Source organism: Lemur catta, chromosome 1 (assembly GCF_020740605.2).
Source record: "Lemur catta isolate mLemCat1 chromosome 1, mLemCat1.pri, whole genome shotgun sequence".
Lineage (NCBI taxonomy): Eukaryota > Metazoa > Chordata > Mammalia > Primates > Lemuridae > Lemur > Lemur catta.
The window spans coordinates 220,319,520-220,333,455 of NC_059128.1; the positions used below are offsets into that span (position 1 = coordinate 220,319,520).

Here is a 13,936-nt window from a genome sequence, read left to right on the forward strand (position 1 = left end):
AGAGGGTCTCTTGGTTAGGCTGGTCTCAAACTTCTGGCCTCAGGCAATCCTCCCATCTTGGCATCCGAAAGTGCTAGGATTACAGGCATGAGACAAGATAATGCTGAAAGCACTTAAAGTATCTAATTGTCTTCTAGTGAGCGAATCCAGAATAGGAGTCACACACATGAGAATTCCATAACCAAGAGACGTATTTCAGTTTTATTGCACTGCTGTGTGCAGTTATAGCACTTAAACATTTGGTTCATACTTCATATGAATGAGTAGTTTAAAGAAAAATGCTCTTTGTACCAGTGAATATGAGGCTACTCCTGTATGTCTACTCATATCTTGGGAAAGATTTTAATTTCTTCTGAGAAGAGTGTTGATGTTGGAAGAAAGCAGTATCTTCATTTATTCTTTTTGAAAGAAACGAAACTTTCCTTCAAAGCTGCTGTATTGCATTAACTGATTCCATGAATGTTTGAGTACCTACTGTGTTGTCATCAGACTAGGTGAACAAAATAGACGTGTACCTACCCTGTGGAATTTAGAAATTACAGGAGGTAGATATTAATTAGTTATATGTTCTTGTAAATAAATATGTGATTTCAAAATATGATAAATACTTTGTAGAAAATAAACAGAATGCTGTAACATAAAAGAAAACAAAGGGAGGAAACATCATTTAGATCAATTGGGCAAGGAATGCCTCTTTGAAAGAGAAATTGTAGCTGTTACCTGAACATTGATAGGCTTTAGCCAAATAAAGAGATACGGGAAGAGCTTATGTTAGGAAAAAGCCATGTGTACCTATTGGTGTCAGGAGCCACTTCAGTGGACACTGTTGGAGGATGAGTGCTTGGAGAGGCAAACAGGACTCTTATTCTGAGCACTGTAGGAAGTTCCTGAAGGGTTTTAAGTCTGGTAGTGGCATCCATTTTATATTTTAGAGGTCACTGTGGCAGCGTTTTCATATGTGAATTATGTTCATACTTTTTCTAAGTCTATTGCTATCAAGTAGGAAGGAAGTATACTGTATTTTTTAAATTTAAATAAGGCAAAGGTTCTTTGTAAGTAGGCAGTCATAATTTGATGAGGTTTGTGATATTTCTGTGGTAAAAAGTGAAGGTAGTGGTGGGAGAAAGGATCTTGGAGTTCCTTAGCATTGTCCATGTGCCATAGCTTTCAGATAGGTGGTGCATGGTGGAACTGACTGAATTATTCTGGACTCTGGGTCCTAATGTTCTCTTGGACTCTCAGTTTCTAGGCACAGACAGAGCTGTAGAAGTCTACAGATTCTAGAAGATGCAAGAGAGAGGGTATAGCAAGATGGAGATAAGAAAGATCAGCAGCTTTCCACAAGCTAAGCAATTTGCTTATTGCCTGCCCTGTTGTGTAGCTGGTTTCCCTCTCTACCTGCTTGTCTCTGTGTCTGTAAATACAGTGGAATGCTGAAGTCAAATATGGATTTTGCAAGTAAAATAGTGTTAGAATTTAAGTTTTTCAATTCATTCCTTTTTTGAGTATTGTATTGACATATTTTAAAAATTCACACTAAAGTATAATCATCTGACTACATCCTTTTGTGCAACCAAGTGTTGATTTGCTATGCCATAGAACAGCAGAGCGTTCATGTCTTGAAAGTAAAAAGTGAAAGTAAGCTGTTATGATGCAAAATTACATTTGATATTTAGTAATGATTTTTCTATCCTTTAGTAGTTTTTGATAGAGAAGTATACATTAGTAAATATTGTAATAAATATTTAATAAATACTGAATATAATTAAAAATTCAATGTCTATTTTAACAGGCCAATAGCAGGATATGCTAACCTGTGTCCAAATATGATCTCTACCCAGCCTCAGGAGTTTATTGGGATGCTGTCCACAGTGAAACATGAGATTATTCATGCCCTGGTAAATTTTACTGTAACCTACTGTTATTTCTTCATGTCTTGATTTTCTGCTTTTTATGTTCTCATTTGGATGCACATATTAAATTTTAAGATTGTGTGGATTCTTAGATTCATGTTCAGTAAAACTTGATTAATTAGGGCTCTGCCAATAAAGAGTTTCAGTGATTAGGATAGTGGCTAGTTGATTTTTGCTATCTAATATGATTAAACAAGTAAATCCATTGGGTAAATTGGATTTTTGAGAGAATAATTAAGCTTCTTAAGAAAAAACTTAGTGATTTAGAAAAATTCACTTTCCTCTAGAATGATAACTCATATGCTATTAGTAATTATAGCTCTTTTCTATATCTTACAGAGAGTTCATACCTAAAAATCTTGATCTCTTTGGGCTTTATAAAATTTATATACATTAACTGGGCCGGGCGCGGTGGCTCACGCCTGTAATCCTAGCACTCTGGGAGGCCGAGGCAGGTGGATCGCTCAAGGTCAGGAGTTTGAGACCAGCCTGAGCAAGAGTGAGACCCCGTCTCTACTAAAAAAATAGAAAGAAATTATCTGGCCAACTAAAATATATATATAGAAAAAATTAGCCGGGCATGGTGGCACACGTCTGTAGTCCCAGCTACTCGGGAGGCTGAGGCAGTAGGATCACTTAAGCTCAGGAGTTTGAGGTTGCTGTGAGCTAGGCTGACGCCACAGCACTCGGTCTAGCCTGGGCAACAGAGCGAGACTCTGTCTCAAAAAAAAAAAAAAAATATATATATATATATATATATATATATATATATATATATATATATACCTTAACTGATTCAGAACTTCTAATTCCTTTTCCCCAATTTGTCCAAAATAGTAAACTTTTACTATATGTCTAGGGGATTAAAAGAAGTTGCCTAAAACCCTAGGAAATATTCTCCTGATGACATTCATGTGTTTAGAAAATAGATGGCAGCAAAATGCAGTGGTTAAGAGAGAGAATGGATCACACAGACCTAGGTACGAATCTTCTTAGCTGTATTACTAAAAATCTTTGGGATCTTGCACGCAAATTACTTAGCCTTTGTAAGCCTCATTTTTTTTTTCTTAAAGGTTAAATAAGACAGTCTGTATAAATCGCTTAGCACCATGTTGTACATAGTAAGGTGTAATAAAATTAATGGCTATTACAAGCTCTAAGCCAGAGCACACACAAAGAAAAATAATGTCTGTTTTTTATTAGTCTCATTTAGTGAGCTATCATGTATGACCTTGAAATGCAAGTATCAGTCTTTAAGTTGGCAAATACATTGAACAACAAGGTGAAACTCAAGTGTAACTAGATAGTACTTATGTCCTTCAAGTAAGGAGATTCTAAAATGAAATATGTTTTCCTTTTATTAAAAAGAGTCTAAGTTGAACCTGCTAATTATAGTGAAAGACAAATATAATCCTAAGTAACGTTTTAAACTCTAAGAACTGTGGATACTTGATGTTGAGAGAACCAAGAGAAAAGCAACAGGGTTTAAGTCTAGTTTAAGTGAGCGGCATAAATGCAGAGGTTCCAGACATAGGATATATTAGGTTATAAACAGGCAATTCACAAAAGAAAAAATCCAATTGGCCTAGAAATGCATAAGAAGGTGTTCAGTCTTACTTTAGTGATCAGGGAATCTTAAAGCAAGACACCAATACCTGTCAGATTGGCAAAGATTAACAATTAGTATTGTCAAGGTCATAGAAAAATGGGAACTTAAATAATGTAGTGGAAGAGTAAATTTTCACAACTACTTGGGTGAGCAATTTGGCATTATGAAACTGTAACATGAAACTGTGCATATCCTATAATTCAGAGATTCTGTGCCATTCATGCTCAAAGAGATTTATACAAAGATATTTGCTGTAACTTTATAATAAAAATATTTTACAACCTTATTGACAATTTTCAGTGGAATAAACAAATGTTTTATTCATCAAATGGAATATTATATAGCAGTTAAAATGAATGAGCTAGAAATAATTTATCAATATAAATACCCAAAACATAATGTTAAGTAAGAAATCAAGATGCAAAAATATGTGTATTACATAATACCATTTATTTTTGGTGGGGTAAAATATAAATATATCTAAACATAAAACTTACCATTTTAATCATTTTTAAGTGTATAGTTCAGTGGCATAAGTATATTCGTATTGTTGTACAACCATCACCACTATTCATGTCCAGAACTCTTTCATTATCCTATACTGATACTTGCCACCCCATTTCCCCAGCCCCTGGTAACCACTGTTCTACTTTCTGTCTCTGTGAAGTTGACTATTCTGGGTACCTCATATAAGTTGCATCACACGATAAATTCTTTTTGTCTGGCTTATTTTATTTAACATAATGTCTTCAAGATTCATCAATGTTATGTAGCATGTACCAGAATTTCATTCCTTTTTAAGGCTGAATAATACTCCCTTTTATATATATACAAAACATGATACATGTTAAACTATATTAAGTTTTTAAACTCTCAAAATTATATCTTGTTTATGGTTATAAATATTGTAAAACTATAAAAACATGTATGAGAGTTATGGATGTTGGCTTCAAGGTAGTGATCACCTCTGGGAAGAGAAGGAGAAAGGGATGAGTTAATGAGGCTTCAGCAGTATTACTTTTCAGTGTTTTCTTTCTTTAAAAAAACTCTTTTAAGGCAAGTATGGCAAAACTGACATCGTAAATTCTCTTAAAGAGTATACATGAGTTTCTATTAGATTATTTTTTACTTTCTTGTATATTTGAATTATTTCTAAAATATAAAAGCCTAATAAAATTTAAAGATAAACATAAGCTTTAAAAACCATGTTGGGATGGTAAGAATTAAATTGTTCACAAACACAGAGAGTCCCTGTAAAGTTATATATGCTCATAGCTATCAACCACAGTCATCCATGGTACTTTGACTATTAGATGAGCCTTCTGAAATGTGAGTGCTTAGAAAATTTTTTTCAAGTTGACAAGGTGGAAAAAATGTATATTTAGAATAATACAAATGATGAGACAGATTATACTATTTTAAGCTTTGTATAACTTTAGTGAATTGTATATTAAGCAACTATTTAAATTTTCTTAGCTGACTCCCATTAAATTTTCTTTGCATCTTAAGGGATTAAAAAAGAAGAAGAAAACATGTAGGGATAAAAGGATAATCTGAATTCCATTAATCATTTTGACAAGTCTTGAATAACACAGAGGCAACAGTTATGTAAGCAGAGTTGCCAATGATATTAATTAAATGATCATTTATGAATTGTTAACTATTTGGATATAAGCTATGGCATATTCTCAATGTATAAGACATAAAGAAGTAGTTACAGAGTGCTTTGTTTTAGTTATTAAATTAGAAAGAAAGCAAGAAAAGAAATCTCACTAATGAAATAGGAGATGTCAAATGGCAATTTTTTTTGCCCCTTTTCTAACCTTATTTGAGAGAGGAGAGAGAAAGAATGGCAATTTAAATACCTTTATGTGAAGTATTCACTATCTCAGTAAAATTCGAGACTTCTTAAAAATAGTGTTTTTAAAATCTGATTATAAACTTACAAATTCACATTGTAAAAAAATGTTTGGAGTATGGGTGATTTACCCATTACCCTACCACCCATTACCTTACCACCATTATAGAAAAAAACCAGCTAACATTTTGATACGTATGTTTGCAGTCTTTCTTCTTACATGTATATACATACACACACGAACACACACATATTTCCAGTCTTTTTCTCTGTGTGTGTATACATATTAATATATATGAAATGTGGACTTAGGAATCAGATTTTTAATTTTTGTGAGTGCTCTCAGGAGCATACTTAATCTCACAGCCCCCTACCCTACATGATCTTTTTAATGGTTTTAAAATATTAATAATAGCATTCCTTGGATGCAGTTGTAGAGGTTAGTAAATTCAGGTGAAGAGGCAATTGTGATAAACACAGCCAAAGAGTGTCTTTGTTACCATTACTATTGGTGCCTTAGGTTTCCTTACAAAGTATGATAAGAACTTTTTCGTAAAAGGTTTTTCTTCTCTTAAAATTCTGAGATTTATGAATTAAAGATACTAAAAGGCCTGTGAAACTATCTGGCTATGGCAGAGCCCAGGGCTGCTGCTGCTTCTCATACTATTGAAATTCTTGTAGGAAGGAAGTAGTGATGACTTAATACCTTCGCAAAATCAGAGGAAAGGAATTTGTTAGCTAAGTAATGGTTTCTTTATGTGTGTATTTGAACTCATACAAGTGTATATCTTCAGAGTAAACTTTAATTAAGCTCATCTATTTTATGTGGTGTCAAAATCATTATAGAAAAAAAACCCATCGATTTTGTTTTAAGCAAGTGTCAGTCTTGGTCAGTATCAGTCTTGGCAATTTAGCATAGTACTTCCATCTTTTCAACTCTTTTCCAGTATTCAGAAGTGATACCTGATACAGTCTCAAAAAAGGAAGAAGGCTAAAATAACTTTAAAAAGCAGACAGACATTCAGAACCATTTTGTAACACGCACACACACATAAGCAGACAGAGAAATTAAAAATCACAACATCTGGGGCTCTTTATGGTTTTTAAACTTTAATAGTGTCTGGAAGTATCATTATAGCACAATAATTGAGTTTATAATGCTTACACTGAAAACATAACTTTAAAACATGTAATGAATTTTAGGAAATTTTTCATTAAAAAATGATTACCTCAAGTAAGTAGAATTTAAAATTCATAAATGTGGAACACATAATTATTGTCCAATTCCAATGTATGAGCAGTTCCTGTAGAAGTATTGGCGTAGTGCTTTTATGTACTAGTATCTGCTCTCCTTTGATAGTAGGCATGTTATATCTGTAATCAGAGTTGATATTTTTCACTTTAACACAGTTTGAACTTTTTCATATAGGGTTTCTCTGCTGGGCTGTTTGCATTCTACCGTGATAAAGACGGAAATCCTCTAACTTCAAGATTTGCAGATGGTCTCCCACCTTTTAATTATAGGTATTTATTATTTTTGTTCTTTTCTTTTAGTAGGGTGCTAAGAGTCGAATCTGAGAATCACAGCATGTTAGGTGTCGTAAATAATAGTGTCTTTACGGCTAACCTAAGGAAATTGTAGATCTTAAGACAGAATATAAGAGGTCATTTAGCTTCATCTCTTCTTTTTATCAATGAAGAAATTGAGATGCAGAATACTTACTTAGGTTACTTGTCCAAAGAGCCAGGACTCTTCTTGTCAGGCAGGGCTCTTTTCTACCACACTGTAACTTGTATTTACAGTCTAGTCAGGCTGTGGGAATATGTAGGTTGGTTATACTTTGGTTTTTTAATCATTATTGCCTGTACATAGCAATATTAACATGTTAGCTGATATATTTTTTTCTTTCTTCTTTTTTTTACAAAATGATTTAAAAAAATCAAGCGACACTCAGACAGGCATAGCCCCGGGAGGTACCCAGGGCCACAAGTTAGAAGTGTCAATGATCAATGTGTACTGCAATTAGCTGATGTTTTCTTTAGTGCAGCAATAAAAATACATATAAAATACATATTATATAATATGTATTTTATATATATAAAAATATATAATATAAATAAGCAATACTAAGAAATACTAAAAAAATTTATCAAGGATTTTATAGAGAATATCAGTCATAGAACTATAAATCTCTAAGAGCATATTTTCATGAAAAGATTAGGATAAGAATATGCAAGGCACAGTTTTGTTATTGGCCAAAAAATATAAGCCACCCAAAGGTCCATCAATAGTAGAATGGAAAAATAAACTGTGATATATTCATATACTTGAAAACTACATAGCACTAAAAATAACACACTATTTATTGCTATATAGTAGCATGGATGAATTTCACATGCGATGTTGATGAAAAGAAGTCAAATAGTCCAGTTGTGTGGAGTTCAAAAACTAGCAACAGTAAAAGATGAGTGGTTTTACTTCAGAGGGCAAGCTGTTAAATGCCACATAGTTTGAATATAGATTGGTGAGAAGCACAAGGAAACCTCCCAGATGTGCTGACACTATTCCATATCTTTATCAGTGCAGTGGTATATGGGTGCAGGATTAAAAAAAATCAGTCCTGGCCGGGCGCGGTGGCTCACGCCTGTAATCCTAGCCTTCTGGGAGGCCGAGGTGGGTGGATTGCTCGAGGTCAGTAGTTCGAGACCAGCCTGAGCGAGACCCCCGTCTCTACTAAAAATATAAATAAATTATCTAGACAACTAAAAATATATATATAGAAAAAATTAGCCGGGCATGGTGGTGCATGCCTGTAGTCAAAGCTACTCGGGAGGCTGAGGCAGGAGGATCACTTAAGCCCAGGAGTGTGAGGTTGCTGTGAGCTAGGCTGACGCCACGGCACTCACTCTAGCCCAGGCAACAAAGTGGGACTCTGTCTCAAAAAAAAAAAAAAAAAAAAAATCAGTCCTTACACTTATGATGTGTTTGTATTACGTATATTTTACTTCAGTTACAAAAATCTTTATTAAAATAGTATATATTAAATCTATTAAATTAACATAATGTATTTTTAGAGTACATGTAAAGATGTTCTCTTTCCTAGCTTGTGTGTGTTTGGTAATGTGGGAGAAGTCTGATCTTTCCTAAGAATTGTGGTCTTTTGGAAAACATATAATGGTGAGATAGGCATCATGTATATAATGATAAAAGTAAGGAGGAGAGAGAGACTCACACAAACTGTTGTTAAGCCCATAATTTACAGTGCTTTCTTGTATTGAGGATATTCCTCAAAAACATGAAATCTTTCAGTATAAATGGAGATAATGGAATAATAAATTCAGTTATTAGAGATGCAAAGAATTGGATTTGCCTCTCTGTTTGAGGAACTGTTAATCTCGAAGTATGAATGGTGAAGAGAGTATTGCAGTGATTAATAAGGTAAAAACTTTAATTTCTGGCTGACTTTGTTGACTATCTATGTTTAAACATTGCCTTGCCATGGGAAAAAATAAAAGGAATTAAAAATAGCATCTCTAAAGCATGGGAAGATGAACAGATAATATGATAAATATAACAAAATGTTCATTGTAGAACTTAGATTATAAGTATTGAGTATAAGGGTGTTCACTATACAATTCTTTCAACATTTTGTGTGTTTGAAATTTTTATAAAATAATTTTGGGAAAACCCTCTTTATATTCTGTTCTATTAATGAGAATGAGAGATTTATAAGGACAGTGGCAGAGATAATCTAGGAAAAAAGCCAGAAAAAAAGTGATTTAGGTTATAGAGAAAAATGAAGATATCTACCATAATTTTCTATAATAAATATAGTGCTTTTATAATAGTGATTTTATTTATGCAGGGTAGATTTCCCCAAATGGGATTATTGATTTAAAATCTATATACACTATACACTTTAATAAAAACTGCTGTGACATTTTTTATGAAGGTATGACAGAGCACATTCCCACCAGGAATGTATGAATGCTTTTGTTACCACCTTACTAGGGCTGGATATTTTCAGTCTTTTTTTTAGGCCAATTGGGTGGATAAAAGATGGTATCTCCTTGTATTTCCGGGACTACTAGTGAGGTTTTAGTCATTTGCATTTTCTCTTTGTATACTGCCGTTTTCTTTGTTTAGTCTTTTAGGTTAGTTTTCCTTTTCTAATCACTTTGTAGAGTTGTTTTTTGTTTTTTTTTTTTTTTAATATAAATTAGGGATGTCAATCCTTTTTCATGTTTATTGTAAATATTTGTGATAAGTTCTTCATCTTTTTACTTCATTTATCATATTTTTGCCATACAGAAAAGTTTTTAAATTTTATATCGTTTAATTCATCTTTTTTCTTTATTGTTTAAGATGGTTTCTGCCCTCCAAAGATTATATTCTCCTAAATCTCTTCTAGTAAATATAATTTGATTTTTTTACATTCATTGCTTTAATCCATTTGGAATTTATTTTTGATTCATATATTTGGGGACACCCTTGTAAGGTGCATATATATTTACAATTTTTATATTTTTATGGCAGATGGACCAAAGGCTTTTATCATTATAAAATGTCCTTCTAGTAACAATTTTTATTTTAAAGTCTATTTTGTCTGTTATTAATATAGCCATTCCAGCTCTCTTTGGAGTTGTGTTTAATAGCCTATATTTTTTAATCCTTTTATTTTCTACCTATTTTAATCTCAACTGTGTCTCTTGTAGATGTGTGGTTGGGTCATGATTTTTTAATTAATTTTTCCCATCAACCCTGTTCTGCCCCCTCCAGCGGCTATCAGGTTGCTGGTTTTCATCCTGATTGTGGGCTCTTGGCTTCTAAGGCTACCACAAAGCTGGAGAGAAGGCATGGAAGAACACCACAAAGCTTCCTGTGCTTGCTGATTCATCCATTTTTAGTGAACAAATGCTTCCTGGATTGCTATAAACCTTTGGTTAATTTTGAGAGTTTTGAAAAGTTGATTTGTACAATTTGGCTAGTTTTCTCATTGCTTTAATGGAGGAGAGAATTTTCAGAAATTTTTACTCTGCCATTTTCACCGACTTCTTTCTGGAATCTATTTTTGTATATGGCATGAAATAGGGATTTAATTTTCCCCCCCAGATATATAACCAGTTTCATAGCACAGATATTTTAAAAATTATACTTTTCTACTAAATTAATATAACATTTTTTTGGTTAGATTTCCTTATACGTTTGTATATATCTCTGGACTTGCTTTGGTTTTTTTATATAATAAATGTATCAAAAGGAAGTAATTCATTGTCATCTTAGCCAAGTATTAGCTATGTGAACTTGAGCAAGTTACTTCATCTCCCTAAACCTCTGTCTCTTTAGCTACAAAATAGTGATGATAATCTCATAGGATTGTTGAAAAGATTAAATTAAAAAATGCTTATCAAGTCTTTGCATGGACTTGGTACAGAGTAAGCTCTCAAATATTTTAATTTCATATCGATATTCATAAACATTTTGTACCTGGCTCTGTGGTACAATGTATAGCGCATTAGATGTCTAGACAGAAGAAGGCATAAACACATTTACATTTAAAGTGGTAGTGAATTGGCAGAAATGACTGTCTTTTTATTCTGTAATTGCAGTCTTGGATTATATCAGTGGAGTGATAAAGTAGTCCAAAAAGTGGAGAGATTATGGGATGTTCGAGACAATAAGGTAGTTCATCACACTGTGTATCTCCTAGTAACACCTCGTGTTGTTGTAAGTATTACTGAACTTCTTCATGTCTCATGAGCTATCTGCTCTTTTCCTTCATTATGGTCCTTTCTTTACTAATCATTACTGTGTAAGATCTTATGATTAAATTCCAAAGACTATACTATGAAGGCAGTGCAAGCCAAGAGAAGTCTGAGGAAATGGAAATTTGGCAATGACTCTTGTGGTGTCCATCCCACCCACTGCTTTAGGCCAGTGCCTCCTCTGTTGTGGTACCTCTTAGGATCACTGGTACTGTTTCCATAATTGCTGATCATTTCATTTGGGGTCTGTATTAGTCAAGGTTCTCCAGAGAAACAGAACCAATAGGATGTACATACATATACACACACACATACATACATACAAATAGTATTTATATATGTGTGTGTGTGTGTGTGTGTATATATATACACACACACACAGACACAGAGAGAGAGAGAGAGAAAGAGGGAGATATTTCTTTTAAGGAATTGGCTGACATGACTGTGGAAGCTTGGCAAGTCCAAATCTGATGGGATAGGCCAGCAGGCTAGAGAGTCAGGGAAGAGATTTCAGTTCGAGTCCAAAGGCAGAATTACTACTTGCTCAGGGGAGGTCAGTCTTTGTTTTGTTTAAGCCTTCAACTGATTACATGCGGCCTACCCCCATTATGGAGCATGATCTGCTTTAACTCAGGGTTCACTGATTATAAATGTTAATTTCATTAAAAAAAAATAAAACCCTCACAGAAACATCCAGAATATCTGGGCCGCCAAATATCTGGACACCCTGGCCCAGTCAAGTTGACACATAAAATTAACTATCACAGGGTCCCTTTTACCCCCTTATTTAATGACAGAAAGCTATTCTTCCTTATACCTTCCTTGACAACATATAGCTCTCTGCCTTCTGATCTTTTCTGTTGTTCTTGCTCTTTTTCCCTTCTCTGAAGATCTCTGCCTAAAGGACAGACAAAACCCAATGAGCAAAGTTGTATTCTACTGAAGAAATATTTTTTCCTACAAAGACTACATCCATAATAACAGCAATTTATGTCTGCATCAGAATTGTTGAGAGTGCAGGGTAGCTATTCTTGTATCAGAGTAAATAGACTTTAAGTGAGAAACTGTAAAAAGAGGCAAAGAAGGACATTATATAATGCATAAAGAGTTCATCAAGAGAATATAACAATTATAAATATACATCCAACTTCAGAGCACCTAATGTATATTAAGTCGTTAAATATGAAATGTCTGATTTCAAATCAAAAGTTGAGTTTATTATATCTCAAACAAGAAGCAGTACAATTAATCAAAGTATGTGCCTGAACTATTGACACAGTTTTGCCATCTTAACAGTAGCTTGCCAGCAGCAAAGAAGCCTGGAGAGCAAGTGGCAATGAAATCACAAAAGGCATTTTCCACAGTCTGTTGAGAATTAAATATTTTTCCTTGCAAGAAGTGTTCCAAAGCCTGTAAGAAGTGTCAGTCAGTTGGTGCAAGGTTTGATGAATACAGTGGATGATAGAGAGTTTCTAAGTCCAGCTTCTGTAGTTTGAGCAGTGTTGTTTTTTGCAACATGTGGTTTTGCAATAGGATTAGCCTGTCTCTACTGACCAATTTTGGCTGCTTAATCACAAGCATCCTCATCATTTCATCCAATTGGTTGCAGTAGACATCCACTGTAATCAGTTGACCAGGTTTCATGAAGCCGTAGTAGATAATATCAGTGCCGGACCACCAAACAGATGCCATTAGGTTTTTTTTTGATGAGTATTGAGTTTTGCACTGTGTTTCAGCACTTCATCTTTATCCATCCACTGTGCAGAATGCTTCCAATTGTCAAAAAGAATCCATTTTTCATCACACGTAACAATACAATGTAGAAATGGTTCTCTTTTATGTCATGACAGCAAAGAAAGGCAAGCCTTGAGACAATTTCTCTTCTGATGCTTGGTTAATTCATGAGGTACCCATCTATCCAGCTTCTTTACCTCGCTGATTTGTTTCAAATTGTCCAGTATTGTTGGAATGAATAGTAACGTCAAACTTTGCTGCTAATTCACGCGTAGGTTGAGATGGATTTGCTTCCACTACAGCTTTCAGCTGATTATTATCAACCTTGGTCTCAGGTCACCTACATGGCTCATTTTCAAAATTAAAATCACCAGAATGGGACTTCTGCAACCATTGACGTACTATGTGTTCATTAGCCACATCCTTCCCAAACACTTCGTCGATATTTTGAGCTATCTGCGCTGCATTGGTTCCATGACGGAACTCATATTAAAAAATAACATGACATTTTTACTTATCCGTGGTTTCACAAAAATTGCTCTATAAAATACTGGAAGATAATCGCAAGCCAAATTGTGCATTTGAAAGAATGAGGATATACCTTCACAATAAACAAACAAATAAGAAGTGTCAAGGTGAAATGTCAGAGATATCAGCTGTCAAATTAGTACCTAAGGAAATTAGGCATTCCATACTTAATAACCTAATAAACATATTAAACAATCTGAAAGAAGAGATAGATTGCAATAGTAATAGTAGGGGACTTTAGTACTACACTTTCAACAATGGATGGAACATTCTGATAAAAAATTAATAAGGAAACGTTGGACTTGAACGACACTTTAGACCCAATGGACCTAACAGACATATACAGAATGTTCTGTACAACAGCAGCAGAATACACAGTCTTCTCAAGTACACATGGAACATTCTCCAGGATAGATAACATGTTAGGGCACAGAACAAACCTTAGCGAATTTAAGAAGGTTGAAATCATATCAAGTAACATTTCTAACTAAAATGGTACAGTATGAAACTAGAAATCAATAACAGGAG

General features: G+C 34.0%; 1 protein-coding gene across 3 annotated transcripts in view; it reads left to right on the forward strand.

The window, feature by feature from the left end:
* LMLN (leishmanolysin like peptidase) overlaps positions 1 to 13,936 on the forward strand; it is a 68,590-nt gene that overhangs the window by 16,902 nt on the left and 37,752 nt on the right. For 2 of the 3 annotated variants that reach the window (XM_045540085.1, XM_045540088.1), the window contains exons 7-9: positions 1,793 to 1,898; positions 6,810 to 6,904; positions 10,991 to 11,108. In XM_045540085.1, coding sequence (XP_045396041.1) covers positions 1,793 to 1,898; positions 6,810 to 6,904; positions 10,991 to 11,108 — 319 coding nt within the window. The remainder of the gene's footprint in view (positions 1 to 1,792; positions 1,899 to 6,809; positions 6,905 to 10,990; positions 11,109 to 13,936) is intronic. The other variant, XM_045540086.1, reaches the window with a different exon arrangement.